At 48.4% G+C, this 23,189-nt stretch overlaps 2 protein-coding genes and 1 long non-coding RNA gene across 5 annotated transcripts in view; 1 reads left to right on the forward strand and 2 right to left on the reverse strand.

Moving 5' to 3' along the window:
- Positions 1-2,286: 2,286 nt before the first annotated feature.
- On the reverse strand, positions 2,287-11,874 carry Znf436 (zinc finger protein 436). Of its 2 annotated transcripts, XM_027937589.2 has the most exons (4): positions 11,340-11,874; positions 9,885-9,977; positions 8,976-9,102; positions 2,287-6,162 (listed from the first exon to the last, which is right to left on the reverse strand). In XM_027937589.2, the coding sequence occupies exons 2-4, from the start codon at positions 9,915-9,917 to the stop codon at positions 4,910-4,912; spliced, it is 1,413 nt and encodes a 470-aa protein (XP_027793390.1). In that variant the 5' UTR covers positions 9,918-9,977; positions 11,340-11,874; the 3' UTR covers positions 2,287-4,909. The 2 variants fall into 2 exon arrangements, with proteins under 2 accessions (XP_027793390.1, XP_071473576.1); XM_071617475.1 differs by lacking the exon at positions 9,885-9,977.
- On the forward strand, positions 10,965-13,554 carry LOC139707221 (uncharacterized). The gene is made up of 2 exons (XR_011708787.1): positions 10,965-11,298; positions 12,935-13,554. It is a non-coding gene; the product is annotated as an uncharacterized lncRNA (long non-coding RNA).
- A 1,072-nt stretch (positions 13,555-14,626) lies between these two features.
- The window catches only part of Tcea3 (transcription elongation factor A3), a 42,869-nt gene continuing 34,306 nt past the window's right edge, over positions 14,627-23,189 (reverse strand). For both annotated transcript variants that reach the window (XM_071617476.1, XM_071617477.1), the window contains exons 10-11: positions 22,374-22,445; positions 14,627-20,033 (exon numbers count right to left, since the gene is read on the reverse strand). In XM_071617476.1, coding sequence (XP_071473577.1) covers positions 20,025-20,033; positions 22,374-22,445 — 81 coding nt within the window. In that variant the 3' untranslated portion in view covers positions 14,627-20,024. The remainder of the gene's footprint in view (positions 20,034-22,373; positions 22,446-23,189) is intronic.

The raw sequence follows: 23,189 nt of genomic DNA on the forward strand, positions 1-23,189 counted from the left end.
ACAGAAAAGCTAAGTAACTGCCCAAAGTCACAAGGCAAGTGGTGGCAGTAGAGAGGAGGAGTAGACAGATTTGTATGGACAGGACTGAATGGATAATGATGCAATTGATATTCATTACTGATTTGGGGAGAGCGGCTAAAGGCAGGAGTTACGGGTGATATGCAAGGGTCTAGCTCGAATAACTAGGCAATTACTGAGTTAAGAAATACAGGAGAAGCAGGAAGTTGAGTTTGGGGTTTGATTTCAAGGTGCCCAAATAATTCCCATCTGGAGTTGTTCAGGAGGCAGCTGTGAGACAAAAAGTGAGCTGGGTGCTGTGGCATATACCTGTAATCTCCTGGAGTCTGAGGCAGGAGAATCGCAAGTTCAAAGCCATCCTCAGTAATTTAGTGAGGTCCTAAGCGATTCAGTGAGACCCTGTTTAAAAAAAAAAAGGCGGGGGGGGGGGGATTGCTCTGGGTTCAATTACTATTAAAAAAGAAAAGAAAGTTTACTCCTTGGCTATGTCTTGCTAATGATCTTTAACAGTCTTTCTTATCTTTAAGTCTGCTACAGATAAACAAGGCTACCACAGAGGTGGGTGTTAGCTCTTCCCCCAGGGCATGGGAACTCCTATGTGGACTACACTAACTTCTCAAACACTACGAAGCCATTTAGCAAATAATCATCTTAGTGCACTTGAGGTGCCCTAATGACTTGCAAACACAGCTCTAACTTACCTCTAGCCACCTAGAGGACATTTGACAGAGAAGGAAAAGTGCTTTGATAATAACAACAGTGACCAAACAAATACATTCAGAGAGGAGGCTTTTGAGTTACTCTGGGGGCAGAGGCAGGGGCGGGGGGAGACTGATGTTTGTTTTTCTTTAACTTTTTAATTTTAAAAAAAAATTTTTACTTTGGGCTGGGGATGTGGCTCAAGCGGTAGCGCACTCGCCTCGCATGCGTGTGGCCCGGGTTCGATCCTCAGCACCACATACAAAGATGTTGTGTCTGACGAAAGCTTAAAAAAATAAATAAAAATTCTCTCTCTCTCTCTCTCTGTCTCCCTCTCTCTCTCTCTAATTTTTTTTTTTTACTTATGGATGGACATAATACCTTTATTTATTTTTTTACATGGTGCTGAAAATGAAACCCAGTGCCTCATACATGCTAGGGAAGTGCTCTACCACTGAGATATGACTGCGGTCCCCCCTTTTTTCACATATATGTGACAGTAGAGTGTATTTTGACATATTGTACATACATGGAATGTAACTTCCCATTCTTGTGGCTTTACATGATTCCTTTAACTTTCCTTTCTAGCAATAAAAAAAATGGTGAACATACAGAAAGGAGAAACAGGTTTTTCTGTTTCTGAGTAGAGTGTATTTTGACATATTGTACATACATGGAATGTAACTTCCCATTCTTGTGGCTTTACATGATTCCTTTAACTTTCCTTTCTAGCAATAAAAAAAAGGTGAACATACAGAAAGGAGAAACAGGTTTTGCTTTGTTTTTGGTGCTTGGGATTGAACCCAGGACCTTGTACATGCTTAGCACACTCTCAAGCACCAAGCTTCATCCCTCCCTCTCCCACTTTATTTAATGAGATGGGGTCTTGCAGTGTTGCCCAGGCCTCCAACATCTGGGCTGAAGTGATCCTCCAGCCTCAACTTCCCAAGTAGTTAGGACAACAGTTCCCTGCCACTGCATCTATTGACAAATACGTTCTAAAAAACATTTTTATAAAATTCTTTTTTTCCAACTCTTGGCTGCAGGGTTAATTTTTTTTTTCATATTTGTATTCTGCCCCCTACCTTGCCTGGGATGGCCCTCCACTGAAAAAGAAAGATTTCTTAAGAGAAAATTACTTGTAATTTTAAAGTTGTGACCACACCCTAGTAGTACATAATCACTGCCTTAGGCAAACTGTGCTCCAGCATGGTGAAGAGAGAACCTTAGTGTGGGAGACAGAACTTAGTTCTGGGAACCCAGTCCTAGCTCAGTAGATTGCTTTCGTCTTCTTAATGCATACCCCCCAAAATCTCCTTAGAGCAACAAGGCCTTCTCCCATTTTTCCTTTTGGATGTGTTTTTCCTTTTTCTTAAGTTAATGAGTCATCCATACCAAGTACTTCCATGTTGCTTTGCACCAGCATAACCTTCACAGGAAACAGGTTACCCTTCACAGATTTTTTTGCATCTTCTCAAGATATGGCAATATCTAGAGGGCTCAAGACACTGTACTCCCAAATCCCCACAAGAACATCTGTACAGTGTCTGTACAAAAAAAGCATCAATGTCAAGATGGTCGTGCCCAATTTTAATGACTCTGATGAAAAGCCTTTATATGCATGAGTGAATTACTAAAATAATTCTCAGCTGTTTTGATTTTTAAATTGTAGTTTTAATTATAGAGTATTGTTAGAATAATACAGATGTCAATCGACACTAGGATAACTGTGACCAATACCATAAGGGAAAATGCTCTACAGATTTACTGTTCATTCACTCTCCACATCCACGGAAAACAGGCACAGGGTGTTCATGTGCAGAAGCAGCCAGGGACTTGAGAACAGAAGCCAAGCAAAACCATTAGCCAAGAGGGTCTGATGCAGGACTTCTGCACCCAGTTCAGCACAGCAAATGGGTAACAACGGGCAGAAAGAGGAGACAGGGCCGTGTGGCCCTAGCCCTTTTAACTTCCCCACTGGAGCATACACGTATGGAGATGGGTGGGCACCCAGAAGCCTTTTCTTGAGCCCTTCACCTCTAAGAAGCCAAAGGCAGCAGCAGGAACAGGTCGGGGTGAGGTAAGAAGAGCAGAGTAAGAGTGTGAGATACAGTTAGGTCACAGAGGTGCTGACTTCTATGCCCACTCCCAGGGTGACACTTGTAGTAGATCAACGCAGCACCAGAATGCTGAAATCATTAAAACCATCAGCAACATTGATACAGGAGAAGACATACTTGAGTTTAGTTACCAAGAACATACAAGTCACCCGACAACTAAAATAGGAATTCTCACAGTCTTCTAGATTTTGTATAGAACAAAATAACATGCTCCCTGCCCCACGTTCGTTTTAAATATGAAGAAACCCCCTTGGAGTGTTTTTTTTCATTTTCTTACTTTTGATGTGTGTCATTTGCAACTGATGTGATCCCACACAGTGGTGGGTCACAGTAACTCACTAGTACAGTCTCTGCCCCAGAGAGACCAATGGCTGGGGATTGAAACCAGGACCTTGTACATGCTTAGTGCATACCAGTCCTAAAGAGATATGGCAAAAATATTTTTTTTTTCCAAATGTTACAACATTCACAAGAAAGCATGGTAGAAACACACTGGGGCCTTCTCAAAGGAAAACACATTCCTTATTCCAGCCCCACCTCCTGGGCGCTGGTTCCTTCCCATCCCCCACAGACTTGCAGAAGTATCAATATTTAGGTTATTTCTTAATTCCTACTTGGGCTAAGAGATGGAAAACTGATTCTACTGGGCTTAAATGGGGCCAACTCTTGCTTTAACCATTTCTATTTGTAGGTTGGGAGGATAAAAACACATTCCTATGTAGGTTTACTAATTCCTTCTGACTAGGCCAAAGAGGTCTTCATTGCCATTGAAGTTAATGCAGTCTGAGAATAGGACAATAAACTTATTGTCCAGTCGTTATCTCTCCAATTGATGGAAACATACAAACAAGTGCTGCGTTCTATACAAAGACAAACCTTACAGGACGGTGCACACATGAGCACTAGCATTTAAATTTTTTTCCATAAAAATTAAAAAAAAAAAGGACATTTCTCACATTGGAGTTATGTCTGTAGTTCTGTTACATGATCCACACCACCCAAGAACATGCTAATTCTTTGAAAATTCAGTTACCACTACTAGTAAAACCAAAGGAGTACACATTTCACTGTACAGAGACATGCCCTTAGCAAGCTAAGATAAACACTAGGATGTGGCCCTATCAAACCCTAGAGTTAGCAGTTTAGGGAGAATTGATCTTAAAGATTAGAAGGGGAAGAATACAGAAATGACCTACATTCCTTAGGAAGGGACTCTGTGCTTCCTTCCCGTACGGGTTCGGTTCCACTTAATCCTTTCACTCCACCATCACTTATGGTCCTATCTTTCCTTGAAGATATTTTCCCTACAATATTCCATACAATGATTCCCAAAGAAAATTCATAAACCTGATTAATAGCAATTACAACAGTGGGCACCTCTTGCTAAAGTCACCACCGTTGATGATGGGTCTTGGTCCTCAAACCCATGTCTCATTTTTCCTTTCACACTTGTACCTACAAAGACACAAGCTTCAAACAAGTTAATTAGAAACAATGAGAAGGAGAAAAGATTTGATCATTGTCTTCATCATGCAGAATCCCGCTCTCAGGAAGAAGGAAAGATGCAGAGCGACTCAAGGGAAAGCCCTTTGGAGGGGAGGATGTGTGTGCCCTCTACTCTGGTGTGTGAACACGGGTGGCAATTCAGGCCAAGTCTGGTTGCCTTTTTCCAAAGCAAACTTGACCACCCTATTACAGTCCACATTTCCCCTAGCAGAGATTTTGGGCCCTGGATGGTAGAAGTAACCTTTAAAGATTTACTCCAACCCCAGGCCTGAGCATTCACCAGCATTTGCCCCTGGTCTTCAGAGTTTCAGCTACTTGCAGGACTGAATTTGATGAAGTAATCCATTGAGTGAATAAAAATTGAGTGAACGGAAGTCTCTCTTTTGGAGGAGGGATAAAGTTTCAGAGCTGTGCGGCTGAATTTCATAGTGACGGTCTTCTTGGATGCTCTAATTAGAGCCCACAACCAGGAAAGTCAGCAGGGTAAAAGCAGCTCGGCCTCAAGCGAGCTCACAGATGTCAACTGTACCTTCAAACGAATGGCTTCTCAGTCATAATTACAGGACTTAGTCAGTATGCACCCTCTTGTGTTTAATAAGGGCTGAACTCCGGCTGAAACTCTTCTCGCACTCGGTACATTCATAAGGCTTCTCTCCGGTGTGGACCCTCTGATGCGTGATGAGGTTGGAGCTCTGGGTAAACCCTTTGCCACACTGCACGCACTCGTAGGGCTTCTCTCCAGTGTGCGTTCTCTGGTGTTTGATGAGATCCGACCTTTCGCCAAAGCTCCGCCAGCACTCGTTGCACTCGTAGGGCTTCTCCCCGGTGTGGATCTTCTGGTGTGTGATGAGGTGAGAGCTGCGGCTGAAGCTCTTCCCGCAGGCATTGCACTCGTAGGGCTTCTCCCCGGTGTGGGTGCGCTGGTGCTGCACCAGGTGCGAGATGCGGCTGAAGTTCTCGCCGCACTCGTTGCAGTGGTACGGCTTCTCGCCGGTGTGCGCCCTGCGGTGCCGCACCAGGTCCGAGTTCTGGCTGAAGTTCTTGCCGCACTCGTCGCACTTGTAGGGCCTCTCCCCGGTGTGCACGCGGTAGTGTTTGATGAGATCCGACCGCTCGCTGAAGCCCCGGCCGCACTCGTTACACTCGTAGGGCTTCTCGCCCGTGTGCGTCCGCTGGTGCTGAGCCAGGTGCGAGCTGCGGCTGAAGCTTTTGCCACACTCCTCGCACTCGTAGGGCTTCTCCCCGCTGTGGGTCCTCTGGTGCTGGATGAGGTGGGACAGGCGGCAGAAGCTCTTCCCGCACTCGCTGCACTTGTGCGGCTTCTCGCCGGTGTGGATGGTCTGATGCTGGATGAGGTGCGAGCTCCGCCCGAAGCTCTTGCCGCACTCGCTGCAGTCGTACGGCCGCTCCCCCGTGTGCGTGCGCTGGTGCTGAATGAGGTGGGAGCTCCGGCTGAAGCCCTTTCCACACTCGTAGCACTTATAGGGTCTGTCTCCCGAGTGGGTCTTCTGGTGGCGGTTAAGGTCCGAGATCTGACTGAAGGCCTTCCCACAGTGGGAACATATGTGATAGCGGATACCCGTGTGGCCCTCTTTGTGCACGAGCAGGTCGGTGACTTGTTGGAGAGGATAGCTTACCCACTCTTCAGCTGTCAAATCCCCCCACTGTCTTTCCGACCTGTCCCCGGTTCCAAAGGCCTCTTCCCCTTCAGGATTTTCCTCAGCATTCCCAACGGGTCTTTCAGATGTGGTCCCAAATTCAACATCTTCGCTAATCTCTTGCTTTGGATTCACTTCGTTCTCGCTCCTGATGTCAAAATCTGTAATAAAGCATAAATAATGAGACGGGAGATTGCACTGTGGGTAGTTGCTACGCTTAAGTTCTTTCTATTTTTTTTTTTTAAGCCGGGGATTGAACTCAGGGGCACTTAACCACTGAGCCACATCTCCAGCCCTTTTTTGTATTTTATTTAGAGACAGGGTCCCACTGAGTTGTTTAGGCGCTTGCTAAGTTGTTGAAGCTGGCTTTGAACCTGTGAGCCTCCTGCTTCAGCCTCCTGAGCCGCTGATATTACAAGCATGCCCCCCACGCCTGCCCAGCTCTACACTAAGTTCTTTACTTGCATTACTTCACTTATGATCACAGCCATCCTGAGAGGCAGGTGTTAGGATGATCTTAATGAATGAGAAAGCCAAGACCCTGAGACAAGGGAAGTGACTTGACCAAAGTCAGCAGTAAATGGTAGAGCCAGAAAGTCAGATAAAAAGTTCATGCTCTGGTTAGGGGTTGTGCAATCCCAGACACTTCGGAGGCCAAGGCAGGAGGAATCACAAGTTCCAGGCCAGCTTCATCAATATAGCAAGGCCAGAACCAATTTAGCAAGACCCTGTCTCAAAATAAAAGAAAAAGGTCTGGGGGTGTAGTTCAGTGGTAGAGTGCTTGCCTAGCATATGTAAGCCCTGGGTTCAATCCTGGTACTGCAAAAAGAAAATTAGGAAGTTCAAATGTTTTATATTACTGCAGTTAATGGTTCATTATAAAAACTTTACATATTTCTGGTGTTTTGGAAGATCAAAACAACTATTAACGGAACATACAAAAGACTAAATTAGAATTTCTAAAAGCCAAGATCCTGGGTATTTTATGTATGTATGTATTTTAACTTGTCAAGTTTTTATCATTACCATCATATAATATTTATTCAAAAGCACCTGCTAGGTTGGTATGAAGAAAAATGAATTTTTAGCTATCTGTGTCATATCTTAGTTAACAAAAAAAGTGCTAAAATGTCACTTGCTATTTTCCAGTGGCCTTTTTAAGTGAAAATAGATGTGAGAACATGGAGAAGGCAAAAAAGATGTTTGAGAACATTCTTCTTTTGTGTGTGTGGTGCTAGGAATCAAACCCAGGGACTCTCTGAGCTACACCCACAGTCCTGCATCAGAACATTCTTGGCATTGACTGATTATATTACACGTATAGATGTACAGTTCTCAAATGAAAATCAAAAACACAACCACTGTCTGAAAGAATTTTCTACCCAAACACTAAATTTTCCAAGCTGTGTTTCTTTCTTTCTTTTTCTTTTGGTACCAGGGATTGAACCCAAGGGTGCTTTTTCACTGAGCTACATCCCCAATCCCTTTTTAAATATTTTATTTAGAGACTGGGTCTTGCTGAGTTTCTTAGGGCCTTGCTAAGTCACTGAGGTTAACTTTGAACTTGTTATCTTCCTGTCTCAGTCTACCAAGATGCTGGGATTACAGGCATGTGCCATTGCACCCAGCCCAAGTAGATTTCTTAGTATATTTTTCATAAAGGGATTAGTAAGTATGCTGGGAGAAAAGGGCCCATGGATGAATTAGTTTGGTAAATGTTGCATACACTATCCTCTCATTAGGAATCCACAATGCCTAATAACACATTAAAGATTCTGAGGAGTCCTGAGATAAAGAAGTCTTGTAAACATTATTTAACCCTCTCCCAAGGTTATTTGGAGAAGAAACCAGCTTTTTCTTTTGGTGCTTCTGTCCTTCTAATAAGCACTCCTTGTGCCAGACCACAGGAATGCAAATTTAAACTTTTTAAGATTTTCATTTCTTGTTTTTGTTGGATTGAGTGAAATATTTGGGTTAAAGACATGAGAGGATAACATTATTTATGGTTGCTTTTCTACAAAAGGGATCGGAACAACTCAGGACCAGAGAGAAAGCCCAAATTAAGAAGAAACCCTCAGGTTGTCTTTTGTGCTGAGAAAAGTCATGGGATCAAGATTTTTGAAAAGTGGATTCATTCTAACAAACGGCAGATGACCTAGTGAAGCATACACACTTGTTAACTTGCTGTCAAGTCCTAACAGGAGACAAAGTGAGTCAAAAGACTGTTCAGTTCTAGGATAAATTGTTTATTCTAGTTACACCCAGACCAAAATACAGCTGGAAGAGAAAACAGATTTGCAGAACATGAAAAAAAATGGGGGCTGGAGATACAGCTCCGTAGTAGAAGCACTTGCCTAGCATGTGAGATGCCCTGGGTTCCATCCCTAGCACTGCCAAGGAAAAGAGACAGACGGACAGACAAAATGAAACTGCCTCCGCTAATAGAATTTGTGATCCCACTATTTCGGGATACATCTGGAACATTTCACACACTCACCCTGACACATCTCTAGACAAGAACTTACTCAGACAAAGAACCTGAGGCAAGGCTGGCGCTCTGAAGCCAAAACAAACACAAACGGGTGCTTCTGCCCTCCCATGAACCTAGCTTAGAATCCCTCATCTTCCAGTGCCCTAGAGTAACAGCACCATTTACAGGGGCATTTATATCCTGGCAAGCACCATTATGCCAGACCTGTTTGGTCAGGGCTCTGTACAAACAGGCTGGAGAATGGCAAATGACTCAGGGCACAAGAAATCTGAATGTTTCTAAAATGTGCAAAATCATTTCTTTTTCTTTTCAAATATATGATCTGGATGTTTCCATATTCAAAGATTGCCTGAACACTCAACTCAAGCCAATATCCAATTAAGTGACTTAAAAGATCAAACAACTAGGCTCTGTTGGAAAGCCAAGCCATTTTGACATAGTTTCAAAAACGCTGGTGTGAAGAAAGGTAGAATCCTTACTTACCTAGTGAGACAACATTTCCATAATTCTCCTGCATAACATCCCTGTAAAGGTCTCTTTGTGTAGGATCCAGAGGTCTCCATTCTTCCCGGGTGAGGTACATGGCCATATCTTCAAATGTCACAGGTGCCTGAAATCACACAATGCTTCCTCACTACTTGTTATCAAGGAGGTTAGTAACAGTTTTTCTTCCTGAAACTAGAGACATGGTTGGAAATGTCCAGGAGGTAAAAGGCATTGAGTCTCCTCTGTAAAGTCCAAAAAAGAATTAAACAACCAGGAAAACACACGTGGTAACAAAACAAAAACCGAACTGCTCTGGTTCCATAGCTGGATACCCCTGCCCTACTTGGGGGACCTTATCCTCTAGCCATGCCTTTTTGAGAACACAGATAGCAATTTCATCACTCCATAGCTTTACATACAATGTTCCTCTTTCTCTTGAAATATCTTTTTCAGACTAGTGAAATACTGCCATTCATTACGGTTTTCTTCGGTGCCGCCGCCCCCCACCCCCGTTCTGCGCCGCTCCGCCCTCGGATGCTCCAGATAGAATTAATCACTCCCACTTCTGTTTCCACACCACAGCACTTTGTTGCTACGGCAAACACAGCACTTATCACGTTGTATCACGGTTAACCGGATGCGTCTTTCTCCCAACAGACTGTGAGCAGGCGGGGTAGCTCCCGTCCTGTCCATCTGTAATCCCCCCAGTACCTAAAGGCATACAGCAGGTGTTCAATATATGCTTGTTTGCGGCTGTATTAGCCCAGTAGTAGGCCCTGGAGATAGAATAACGAAGCGAACGAATTACTAACCCCAGGGAATTCCCCACAGGGACTTGCGGAACGGAGAAATGCCGGACGAGGTGGCTAAGCAGACTCAAGGTCCGAGAAACCACCACCGGCTTACCTGGGACCCTGCCATGAGCAGGGTGGCTGCCATCTCGGGCACAAGGGTTGGCCTCCCGGGAGAGACAGCAGGAAAAGCAGCTAGCAGACAGCGCTGAAGGAGGCGAAAAGCAGGGCGTGAGGCACTGCAAATAGGCCCTGCCCACTCCCCAGGGCTGGAGTTAGTTCTGGCCAAGAGGCGTGCGGGGAGGGCCCTGGACCAGGGCCGGTCATTCTCCTCCCTGATCCCAGGGCATGACCCGCCCTCTGTGTCTCCGCCACCACCGGATAGAAGCAATGCCAGAATCGACTAGGACAGCCCCAGGGTGGTCACTCCCTGGTTGGGGGTCTAAGCGATGCTGTCTCAGGGAGGAGGCTCCAGCCCAGCCCACAGAACGCCTCCGCTCTTCCAACTCGAGGCTGGGTCCTTTCCGGCAGCTGCCTCAGCCAACCAGTGGTCAAAGCTTGCAATATGCCCTACCAATCAGATGCCGAATACTTGGCCCGCCTCCTGCAGCGTGGCCGAGCACCTCTATCACGCCTGCGCCTACCCGGTGGCCTGCCGGGACTTGTAGTTCCACTTCGGCGTACAAAGGCCAGTCAGAGGCCAAGAGCCGAGGAGGGAAAAGAACAAAAGGGTGAAGAAGGAAGCGTGTCCTCCTAGCTAGGGTGGAGTACCTCCCGCTTTCTTCTTTGGAGACCACAGCCCGGTTAAACCAGGGATGTTGCCTTGCTTTCCTTCACGTCCCTAGAAACTTCTCTTGAGTCACATCTCATTATCCGCAAAGTCGGACTTGATTTAGGTGCTGGCCTGGGCTCAGTTCTGCTGGGATTATCTATCCCTCATTTGACAGCACCGGCCAGAGTGAAAAGCAGTAGCCGCCCACTCCCTCGGGGAGGGCGCGCTGGAACTTTGAGCCCCGCCTACGCACTACACTTCCCAGCATAGGAGCTCGCACCCTGCCCGTAAGCAGACTACATCTCCCAGCAGCACCTGCGGAACTCGCACCCTAGGCGCACACAGACTGCAACTCCCAGCAGCGCATGCGGCACCCGCACCCTGCGCACACGCAGACTACAATTCCCAGTCGGCTCTGCGCTACTCTTCTGCGCGCGAGTGCCGGTCGGGTGCCGAGCCTGGGGTGTGCGGGCTTCGTCGCTGTTAACCCTCTAGGGGCAACCAACCGCGTCCTTCTAAAGAGGGCGCCTGTTGAGAGACGAGAAGCGAAAACCCTAAAGGAAATCAGACGCGGGGGTGAGGATAGGGCGTGTGAGAAGGAGAGAGCCAGGCCCCCGGGCGAGGGCGGGCGGTCCTTATCATCCTGGAGGGTTTGTCTGCTGAAAGGGTTTCTGGAAGCCTCGCTCACCGAGGGGACCCTGGGCCTCTGAGAGCCTGAGCCCAGCGGGTCCTCAGGATGCCAGCAGTCATTGTGAAGGTAGGAAACAGCAAACCCGAGTTGGGGACCAACAGACTTACCTCCCGGCCTGCCAGATATGCACTAGATCGCCGGCGTCAAGATCCGAGAGGCCTCAAACATCCCAAAGCCGCAGAGTTTTCTCCGACCTCTGATGTGCTGAAAGATTCTGGGGATCGCTGGTAGATTCCGGAGACCAGACCCACAGACCGACCCCGAATCCGTAGACTTGCAGGCAAAGCCCAGGAATCATTGGCTGATCCCGAAGACCTCCGCGAAACCACAGGCTCATAGGCAGATCTCCGAGGCCAAGAAACCCCACTGGCAGCTAAGCTGCGTTCAGCTGGAGCTCCTCCGAACGGAAGGACTTGCAGCCTTCCCTTTCCCCCCCAGCCAGGATGAGGGAATTAGACAATGGAAGTCAAGCACTAGGCAAAGCAGGCATTCTGCATGGGGAAGAGCTCCGAGCTCTCTGTAGCCTTGGAGAGGGAAGTGATGGAAAAAGAATATAGCAGCTTATTAGGGACTCCCACCCTCTTCAAGTTATAAATATCCCCAGAACCTTGGCTACGTGCCCGGAAGCCTGTTGTCTCTAACTGTACAGGAGACTTCTCTGCCTGGGCTGGGAAAGGGGCTTTTCTTTTGTTTTGCAGATACATCCACCCACTGAGGGCCTTGAATTTTTTTTTTTTTTAAACATGACTCCAGGCCATGCTTTTATTACTGAGTGTCCTGTTCCCCGGTGCCCAGTTATTTATGGTTAAATTACTCAAGTGTCTAAAAAGAACTATTAGGACCCTACCCAGGCATAATGCAGCATCTCCCACTCCTACTCCTCTTCCAACCTCCAACTGTGGGGTTAGGGGTTGTTTAAATACCACAGAATTGTACCATCCTGTCCCACCTAAAATTTTAGATCTGGACACCAAAGAAGTTGGCATCCTGGAGGGTTCCCAAGAGACAGCATCCCTAGAGTGTGGGCATCAAGGTCAGACAGGTCTGGGTTGGATTCCAGGCTGCATATCAGGAAGTCATTTACTCTGCCCAGCTCATTTCTTTTTTGGTAAAATGGGAATAGTCATACGGGGGGAGTCGTGAGGACTGAGATGACTTAGATCCACACAGGTCACTCAGGTGATAGCTGTGATTATTAATTCAACCTTTGGTGACAGGGAAGATTTCCATAAAGGCCCATGAGTGTATTCAGTGGCCTTGAAAGTCTGGGAAATTAAGAGTGGCTCATGGTTGTGAGCATCTGGCTTTCTCCTCACATTGTTTTCCTGCTGGAAATTCAGCCTGGAAGTTGGGCCAGTGGTGGGTTCAAGCGGATGCTCTGTGAGCAAGGCTGCCAACTGTCACAGACCCAGCAAGCTTGGCCCTCACCCTCAGGGAAACTTCTAGGTCAGGGGTTGTTAACCAGACTCCAAGGAATGGGAGGAGCAGGGAGAGGTGCAGGCTTTGGCTGAGAAATTGCAGGTTTCTAACTGGGCCTAAGGTGAGGGAGGGCCTGAGTCTCTCAGCCCAGCAGGGCTCCCTTTTCATCCATTCTTTGGCAGATTGCTTTGTAAACTTTCTTAGCCTCCCTACCCCCCACCCTCCCTTTGCTCCAGTGCTTTAAGCCCTTCTTTGTCCTCTTGCTGTTTCTTTTATTCCTCAGGACTGCCTGGAGCCCAGCTTGGCTTCCCGCCTCCTTCTGAGTAAGAGCTTTTTTTCTGTCTTCACCTGGGACCCTCCAGAGGGTGGAGGAGGAGAGAGGCTGCCAGTGGATGGAAAGCAAGACTGCATCTGGAGCCCCTAGGGGGGCATGGGGAAGAGGGGGAGGGAGGAAAGACCCGGTGGAGGGCTTCCTGTTGCAGCCATCAGCTGGAATCTGAGGGATGGGGTCACTGGAGGAGGAGGCGGCTTCCTGCCCCATTGTTGAGGACTTCAGTGTTTCTCAGGAACACTTACTATATCTGGGGTTTCCAATAATCACTTGGAAAGCCATATTTGTTCCCATCATTTAGCAGAGGATGAGCCCCTACTGTGTGCAAAGGCAGCAGTACAGCTTATCACTGGGGAAAGGGGCCAGGAGAGCCATCTGGCCAGAATCTTCAACTTAGGTTTTCAACATTATCTTCAAGTGAGGTTTTGCATTACATTGGATCCACTGTTTGCTTTGATCAAAGACCCTCCAAGTATGTCCTTAAACTTGTGCCCTTCTACCAGACCACTGCATCTGTAGTGCACTGTGAATTATCACGTTAATAAATCTTTGTTATCTTGTGAGCAGCACAACTGTGTTATAATTTTTTGGTATCAGAAATATTGTTAAATATTTAAAAACATGCCTCAATGTTTGTGTTCCTATTTTGTCATTTCTGTTCTCAAATAAGGAACATCAAAAAATAGAAGTGACCTGGGCTTCTCTGGATTCCACAAGGAGTCGGGTCAGAGGGGACACAATGACAGTCCCTGCATTCCAAGTGCTATCACAAGGAGTGAGCTAGTCTATACCCAGACAGGGCAGACTACTAGTTGGGGGAGGGGAGGGAGCTTCCCAGAGGAGGTGACATCTGAGCTGGCTTTGCAAAGACTGTAGGTGTTTCTGGGAGGTGGAGAAGGTGGGAGGACAAGCATTCCAGGCTTCAAGAACAGCATATGCAAAGGCCCCCCGGAGGCGGAGGCGTGAAGGACAGAATGGCCAGGATAGGTTATGGCTAGAGGGAAGAGTGTGCTGGCATGGCAGCAGGGGAAGGAAGCAGAGCAGGGACGGTGTCTTGGTGTCTTGCGTCCCCTTGCCTGCCTGTCTCTGCCCTTGGCTATGGATCAGCAAAGCTGGTGATGAGACACAGATGTGGGGTGGCCTGGGGACTGGCCTGGGGTGGGAAGAGCAGATTGACTCTGTGGGAGGAGGGCAGACTGCAGAGGACGGGGAGGCTTTCTGACATCAGACATTTCTGTTTTTGTTTTGTTTTAGAGAATTTTTAAATATTTTTTTTTATTTTTATATGTTTTAGTTTTCAGTGGACACAACATCTTTGTTTGTATGTGGTGCTGAGGATCGAACCCAGCACCCCCTGCATGCCAGGCGAGCGCGCTACCGCTTGAGCCACATCCCCAGCCCCATCTGTTGGTTTTTTTCAGTGAGAACATTTTCAAAAAGTGTATACAATTGCTAACCTGGAGTCTGTAACCCGAGCAACTTGAAGACTGAGGCTGGAGGATCGAAAGTTCAAGGCCAGCCTCAGCAATGTAACAAGACACTTGGCAACTTAGTAAGATCCAGTCTCAAAAAAATAAAAACACTCATTGGTAAAGTGCCCCTGGGTTCAATTCCCAGTACCAACAAAAAACAAATAGTAGACAATTAAAAATGTACAACCAGTTTATTTGGTATTGTCTAGCTTATTTAAAGACATCACATGGGCCCATATTATTGAGTCCTCCTCTGTACCAGGCACCGAACTTGAAAATTGGACACCACCCCACAACCATGACTGCAGAGCTGACATGGGAGTAAATGTGAGAATGGCAGAGGAGAGCGCTGGCCCACAATGGCCATCATCGTTGGGGAGGTAAAACCTGCCATGGATACTGGCTGAAGTGAAGCCACATCTCACACTGGCTCAGAGTGTAACGGGGCCTGGGCTCAAATCTGGGCTCTGTCTCCTTAGAACAAATTTCTCTCCAAACCTGGGGTCCCTCAGCCTGTAAAGAGTATAGCAATCCACATTTGTAAGGCAGAAAGTATAACAGCAGTTGCTAGAGGTTGGGGGAGGGGGAAATGAGGAGCTGCTTAATAGTTTGTTTTGCAAGAAGAAAATTTGGGGAGATCAGTTGCTTAACAGTGTGAGTGTAGCGTACTGAACTGTATGTTTAAAAATGGTTAAGACGGTTTATGTGGGCTGGGTAGCACACTCACCTGGCATGAGTGGGGCACTGGGTTCGATCCTCAGCACCACATTAAAAAAAAAAAAAGATGTTGTGTCCACTGAAAACTAAAAAATAAATATTAAAATATTCTCTCTTTCTCTTTTAAAAAAAAGTTTGTTTGTTTAGAGAGGAGATCTTGGTATGCTGGTCTTGGACTCCTGGGCTCAGGTGATCCTCCCACCTCAGCCTTCTGAGTAGCTGGGATGTATAATTTTCAAAAACAGTATAATAATAGTGACTTGGGGCCAGATGTTAGGTCAGACAACATGACATGCTCTCCTACATGCCTAATAATAATTACCTAGTAGGTATTTACTGGTTGGTTGTTGTATGGGGCAGGATTCTCAGTGCCTTCCTTGTGTTAACTTAATGAATCCTCAAAACAACCCTTGGAGCTAGCGGTGGTTATTATCACTATTTTATAGATGAAAACTGGAAGTTGGGAGAAGTTGCATGGTGTGTGCAAGACACCCAGAGAGTCAATACTCAATAGATATTACTGACACTGTCAGACAAAGAAGTATTAAAAGAACATCATCATGATGGTAGAATGCAATGAGAGAAGGAGCTAGAATCATGATAGACTCAGGGGTGACAAGTTTCACAGAGCTATAGAAGTCCTGGGGCACTGTCTTATGTTGCCAGGGGATCAGAGGCTTCATACAAGATGCGCATCCAAGGTGGGCCTTGAGGAATGGGTAAGGTTTGAACCAGGGTGAGAAGGAAGCAGACCAGATGGTGGTAGGTGGGAAGGTCCATTGGGTATTCAAGAATACCAATGTAATTTCCCATCATGCACAACCGGAATGGCAAGTTGTACTCCATGTATATATATAATATGTCAAAATACATTTACCATGATGTATCATGAGCTAGTATCTCCCATGAGCTGTAGCACCAGGGTCAGCAGGGGTAGAAGATAAGCCACCAAAGACATGCAGAGGGTGAGGGTCCTCAGGCAGACAAAGAAGTAAAAGCTTCCGGGTCCCTCAAAAACAACAAAACAAAAAGCAAAACACAGAGGACAGAAGGAGGGAGCTTTGTAAATCAAACCAAGAAATCTGAATTTGATTGGCTCACCAAGGGCGATATTCTGCAGATGACTAGGAGAGGGAGGCTCACAGCCATGCAGGTACATGCAGTCGGGACAGGGAGGGGTGGCGCCAGTTGGGAGCCCAATAAGGAGCCTTCACACCAGTCCCAGAAAAGAAAAGCTGAAAGGCCACGTCCACGGTGCTGGCAGTGGTGGGAAGGGTGGGATGGGGAGACGCTGTGGAACTGGTAGCTGATGAGGTGAAGGGGCAGGGAAAGGCCCCAGGTGGTTCAAGGACTGAACTAGTTGACAGAAAAGAAAGCAGAAGGGACCTGGGAAGGGAAGATGTGAGGGCATCTTCTCAGATCACTAGAAGTGATCTGACTTCTCAGATCACTCAGAGGGTCTACTTGGGAGGAGAATCTTAACAGGCACCTGGTAACATAAGCCTTGAACTGAAGGAAAATGGGGCCTAGAGACAGGTTCCATAGTCTGGGGGAGGTTACTAAGGGAGGCTTCTGTACAGTGTTTCACATTCCCGTCACCCTTGGAAAATATCTTTTAAATTGCGTCACGGGATCTTGTATGGGCTTTTTTGCTCTCAGGTTTTTTTGGCCAGAATGTCCCTGTAGGGACTTCTCTCCTCCATTCCAAGCATGTTGCCTGGGTTTCACCTCATCTAACCCTCGTCCTTTTCCTCCTACAAGGGAACACTCTCCCCTTCCCCTGAAGCCTTCCTGGGTGTAGAGGTTAGAGCTGAGCTGCTACAGCTCACACCCTTCATCTCTGAGATGGAGAAGACGGGGTTAAACCCTGTGTGCCAGCCAAGAGCCTGTGGAAAGCCTCTGTGCCCAGGAGGAGCACAGCACGCCACGGAGAACTGGGAGAGGCCAGTGTGGCTGAAGCTCAAAGTGCGGGGGTGAGGCAGAGGCCGGCGCTGCCAAGAACAGTGGGGAAATGGAAGCTTCTAAATGGCAGGCAGAACAGGGGACTCAACACCACACGATGGGCAACTTTGAAAAGCTGATTCTGGAGCCGGGTGCAGAAGCACACGCCTATAATCCCAGTGGCTTGGGAGGCTGAGGCAGGAGGATGGTGAGTTCAAAGCCAGCCTCAGCAACTAACAAGGCCTTAAGCAACTCAGTGAGACCCTGTCTCTAAATAAAATATATTAAAAAAAGGGCTGGGGATGTGGCTCAGTGGTTAAGTGCTCCTGGGCTCAATCCCTAGTACAAAAACAAACAAACAAACAAACCCTGAGTCTTGTTCTGCACAGTGGAGGACATGGGCAGAATATCCACGGAGGACACAGGAAGGCCACTGGGGTGGACACTCGCTGATGGACACAGTCTGGCCTGTTCATGCTTTCCTGCATCCTTTTGTGAACCTACACGAGGACCAGCAGATGTGTGGACTTGAGCCGGTTTGTTCTCTTGCTGTATAATCTGGCGCTTTGCCTTTGTAAGCAGGTTATTGGAGGGTGGATTCATAGTTGCCCCCCCTCACTCTACACTTAAGTCCCCACGATACTGGGAACACAGTGGAGATTAGACTGTGACTAAAGAAAATTGCCCCAGGGCACCACCTTTAAAAAATCACCCCAAAGAAACCTTTATTGACACTTAATTGATAGTGGCTGCTATTTTATTATGTTGCTGTTGGTTTCTTCTTCTTCTTCTTCTTTTTTTTTTTTTTGTACCAGGCATTGGACCCAGGGTTGCTTATCCACTGAGCCACATCCCCAGCCTTGTTTATTTTTTATTTTGAGACAGGGCACCCTAAGTTGCTGAGATGGCTTTGAACTTGTGATCCTCCTGCCTCAGCCTCCTGAGCTGCTGGGATTATAGGCGTGTGCCACCATGCCTGGCTCTACTGTTGGTTTCTAAACATTCAGATGGAGGTTTAGACAATGCAAACAAAAGTTAGATAGTCAAGCCTTTCCTACTCAGGGTGCAGCCCATGGTCAGCAATATCAGTATCACCTGGGAGCCTGTGGGGAGTGAAAAATCTCGCTCCATCACAGATGCACTGAATCAAAATCTGTATTTTAGCATAATTCCCAGGGGTTCCCTCTAATATCAAAGTTCACGGAGCACCTGGGTCTCTAAGCAGCACCCTCTGCATTTCTGCAGACAATATTTGCACCTCAGATATGGCCTGTCACATCCCATCTAGTGTGGAAGTCTATGGTTTCTTTCCCCATCAGTCCATGAATTTCTGGAAGGCAAGGCTGAGCACTGTGTCCAGCTCTAGATGTCTCAGTGACAAACACAACAACAGGGAACAGAAGACCTGGGTCTCAGTCCTGTTCTGCCTGTAGGAGCGGTGGGTGTTGACCTTTCTGGGAGGGAACCCGGCCTTTCCACCGGCCCCCTGCAGCTCTAACTGTTGAAAAGCCGGAGATGATGGCAGATTTCTGAACAGTCTCTTCACGGGCTTCATCTTCAAGAGAATCCCATGACGGGCAGAAGAAGAGGACGTCACCAGTGGCAGAGGGGACGATGCCCGGGGAGATGAGGAGCTCGGGCTATTGTTACGGTTCACCCCAGGGTGAACCAAGGCAGAGCAGGGTGCACCCAGCGACCTCCACATGTCACCCGAGGGGGCAGCAGCAGTACTACTTCCATTTTTAGAGGTAAGGAAGCGGTTCAGAGAGGGTAAGTGACTTGCCCAAGCTCCCCGGAGTACATGGGCTCATGCACATTGTCCATTTTAGGTAAAGGCAGCTCAGCCTGGGGCTGATGGAAGGCCAGGGACAGAGACTGAGACCCATAAGGCTCAACAACAGATCTGCTCCCAAGGACTTTTCCAGAAGTTTCCAGCTTTGCCTGGAGTTCTTATCAGCATGAGAAGCAAGCTGATGTCCTCAAGGGAGAAGCATGACAAGGCCCCTGGGGTCTGCTGACTTCCTCTGAAGTTGGGGCCACAGATGGAGCCCGGTGGAGCACAGTGCTAGGGCCTGGGCAGGTTCCAAGGCTCAGGGCCTCCAAGGATTGTGAAAGTCCCGGCACTGCCTCTAGAGGAGCCGTTCTCCACCTAGAGGGACCTGGTCTGGGGTCCTCAAAGGTCCCCTATAACCAGCTGTGAACAGGGAATAGCAGGGAGTTTGGGAAGAGAGGAGAGGGAGTTGAGATGCTCCTGCCTGGTGTGGGAGTCATATCTCCCTGAGTCAAACCACGGGTTGGCTACGCCCCAAGTGTGGCTCTGGGGTGGGGGAGCATTCATGTTGATCTGTTTTTTATTTGTTTTTGTTTTTCTGTGGTACTGGGGATTGAACCCAGGGGTGCTCTAACACCTAGCTACACCCCCAGCCTTTTTATTTTTTATTTTGAAACAGAGCCTCACTAAATTGCTGAGGCTGGCCTCAAACTCACGATCCTCCTGTCTTGGCCTCCCAAGTTGCTGGGATGATAGGCATGTGCCACCCCATTCGGCCTCCTCTGGTATTTTTTCAATCCAAAAAAGGCTGTGATTCAGACGGGGGCGGGGAAGGGTGAAAGCAAAGGTCTGCTGGCCCACTGTGAGAGACACGACCCCTCAGTTCTGAGGCTCCGGCTTGGCACAGGAGGTCTGTCCACAGATTCTCAGCACTGAACCCCAACTAGGCTCCCCCCGTTAGCCATTTATTATTAATAACTGATCACCAGTTTGTGTAAGAATTCTCCCTCTGATCCCTACTACCTCATTCAGAGTTCAGTATTTTTCTTCATTTTAACTTTTATTTTTCTCCAGTTCGGTGGCTCAGCTCGCCCTCTCTGTTCTTTGCCTTTGGATGCTGCGGTCCTGGCGGGCGGTCCTGTCAGCAGAACTACAAAACCAAAAAAGCAACAGAATCGGAGAGGTTCCTGTGTCTTCCAGGGAGGGCATTCGGGGACATGAGGAAGAAGGTGGGGTCTGGAGCCACAGGCCAGGATCCCAAGCCCCGCTCGGCTGTTATTCGCTGTGTGACCTTGAGCAAATCACTCATCTGTAAAATGGGATCATACGCTGGCCAGTGGGAGAACGAGGTCAGGTAAGAAGTGAGTGGCCCTTCCACGTCCGGCAGGCACACTGCAGCTTCCTGATTAATGGCTGAGAACACACTGTGATTGTCACTGATGCCTTGGGTGGGCTTAGTCTCCCCCATAGCAATGGAAATAACTGAAAATGTTGTCAGAAGCTACATGGCTGCCACCTCTAATGGGTCCTGACTCTCAATAGGAGTCAGGGAGGAGGTGCTGGGTTTGTGGCATGCAGGACACCTTCCCCTAGTGGCGTCAGTCACAAGAGCGGTCATTTACTGAGCACTTACTCTGGGTGGGGTCGTAGTGTTTATGTTTAACTCATTTCAACCTCACATTTTCCATGAGGTTGATACTAGTGTTACTCCAATCTGTATAGGTAAGCAAGCAGCATTAAATTACTTACCCCACATCCCAGAATACTAGATGACACCATCAAAATGGCACTCAGAGTGGTTTTTACATATGTGTTCAGGGCTTTTTTTGGTGTGGTTGTGCAAGTTGTTGACTGCACAAAGTGCCTAGACTAAGGGGTAAGCTGAGGCTGAAACAGCCCACACTCTGATTGTTGTGTACCCTGGGACAGGGCTATTCCCCCCCACACACACACTGCCGCAGTACTGGAGATTGAACCTAGGGACATTCTCCCATGGACCTACATCCCTATCCCCAGCCCTTTTTATTTTTTATTTTGAAACACAGTCTTGCTAAATTACGAGGCTGGCCTGGACTTATAATCCTGTGCTGGGACTGCAGGTGTGCACACTATTCCCTGCAGAGCCATCTGTTTTTTAATTTGACAAAGATGCCAGAGAGCAGCCAGAGACCCCGTGAGGCCCGTAATGCCTTACACATGTCATCTGCAGAACGGCACCGTGGGCTGGATATTACGACCCCCATGTTACAGATGAGGAAATCCAGGCCTGGAGAGCAGGAGCCGTGAGCTAGGCCATTTTGTAAGTAGTAAAGCCAGGATCTGAGCCTGGTGCCAAAGTCCCTGCTCTAAACCACTAGACCACTGCACAGACCCACCCATGAGTGCTCGAAAAGTAAATAAAGGAAACAGGCACAACCATCTGGCCTTCACCTGAAACCATATGGCAATTCTACAGAGGCCCTAGTGAGGCTGTGGAGGCCGGCCCTCTATCAGAAAATCAATTGATCAGGAACTGGAAGCCTTGGTTTTCAGAGCTCTGAACTCTGGATTTTAACTCTTTCTCTGGCTCTGTTTCCTCCTCTGAAAGTGAGACTGTCACCATTTCTTACTGTTTGCAGAGTCTGTGTGCATATGTATTCATCCTCACATCAACGCTTGGATAAAGGTATTCTCGCCACCCTTCTGCTCAGAGAGGCAAGTGACATGTTCAGGGTCACACAGCAAGGAGGGAGGAACAGGACATGAAGCCAGGGCTCCTGGCTCCCAATCACAGCTTTGGGCCCCTTGCTAAGCATCTTAGAACTGTTGGAGCCCCATGACCTGCCTGATGGCCCAGAGGTCACCCAGCGCACAAACAAGTGAGATAAATCAGATGGACTGGACACTGGCACAACCACGTGACCACACCCAGTTCCCTCAGGAGAAGGCTTGGCGGGGAGGAGCACTCGGGGAGGAGTCTCTTCTTGGCTCAGAACAAAGCCTCTGCCTCTGCGGGAGCGGGGCAGCCTGGGGCCCCAGCCTTGGGAAACCTCCAGAACGGCCTCGGAGGAGAGGATGCACAGCAGGCCCGGGGAGCTCTCCCCCCACGCACACCCACAGGGCTCAGCAGCAGCAGGTCAGAGGAACCACCATCTGTGAAAGCACTTTGCAAAGAGGTGCGGTCCCAGGGCAGGGGCTATTGTCTCCCCTCCCCTCTGTGCGCCTCAGGAAGCGGATTCCATCTGTGCACCAAAGACAGACTTGCCCACCCATCAATAAAATGGAGGATGCTGCTCCCACCCCAGCTGGGCGCCCTTCCAGAACTAACACATGCATGTGCTCTCTCTCCCCGCTGCCCCAAGCAACCTGCCACTCTGCCTGGCTCTGCAGGCCTACTCTGTGTGGGCTGGCAAAGCCCCAGGCATGAGGCCCTTCTGGGAGGTGGGGATAGTTCTTCTTATTTTGGGCGGGTCTCTGGGTGATGAGAGAGGGAGACAGACAGACTACAGACCTTCCAGCGATTCCCGCATTCATTGCACAGGACGAAGGTGGTCATGGGCTCGTCGGCACTGCGCGTTTGCACCTGAGAGACAGCCAGCCGTGAAGTCGCTCTGCTGATCTAGAACCTGCTATGGCTTCCCCTGTCTAGTAGGTCCAGATCCCAGGGGTTGGCACTGATATTCCTGTCCCACTTTGGCAATTCCCTAACTTATACCTCCCTCTCCCCGGGCCGTCCATGAGTCGCCCCCAGCACCTCAACGGCTCAGCCTGGCCTTCCACTTGCACTTGGGTTGATCTTTCCAAACTGACCGCTCTGCTGTTGCCTCCCACAGGCAGCATGCAGGCCTCACCCCGAACACAGACGTGCCCAGCCCACCAGCGCCGGAGTGAGCCGGGAGCACTTTAGAGATCACCTCGTTCATCTTTAATTTACCAATGGAAGGACGGAGGCCTGGAGAGGAAAAGGGGCTTGGAGGCCCTAGGGGCCTTAGTTTCCCTGGTTATAACGAAGAAGCTGGCTCCACACGGCTCAGTTCCCTTCCGGCCATCAGTGACTCTCGGGGGTGGTCCCCTGTGTGTCTGGCTCTTCTCATTCTTACCTCAGGGCAGGCCAGAAAACACTGGTCCCACCTCCCCATCACACAGCCAGCTGTTCTACAGCCAGAAAATGTTCTAGAAGCCGCAGAAGCACCACTGTGGTATCCCAAGCCTGGCCCTTGTCTCTGCGGCCTGGAGAACCTCAGCCCTTTCTCCCCGGGCTCCTTCCGAAGCATCTCTCTGGCTCACCACCTCCACCGTCCCTGGCTCCTCCTCCGCAGGCCCAGCC

The sequence above is a fragment of the Marmota flaviventris genome, chromosome 10 (assembly GCF_047511675.1).
Source record: "Marmota flaviventris isolate mMarFla1 chromosome 10, mMarFla1.hap1, whole genome shotgun sequence".
Lineage (NCBI taxonomy): Eukaryota > Metazoa > Chordata > Mammalia > Rodentia > Sciuridae > Marmota > Marmota flaviventris.

Bases quoted from the DNA above. Each gene is read 5' to 3' on its own strand.
- Znf436 (XM_027937589.2), bottom strand. From the start codon at position 9,917: ATGGCAGCCACCCTGCTCATGGCAGGGTCCCAG. The intron at 9,103-9,884 runs GTAAGCCGGTGG...GTGTGATTTCAG, and splicing joins TGCTCATGGCAGGGTCCCAG to GCACCTGTGACATTTGAAGA. The intron at 6,163-8,975 runs GTAAGTAAGGAT...GCTTTATTACAG, and splicing joins TGGAAATGTTGTCTCACTAG to ATTTTGACATCAGGAGCGAG.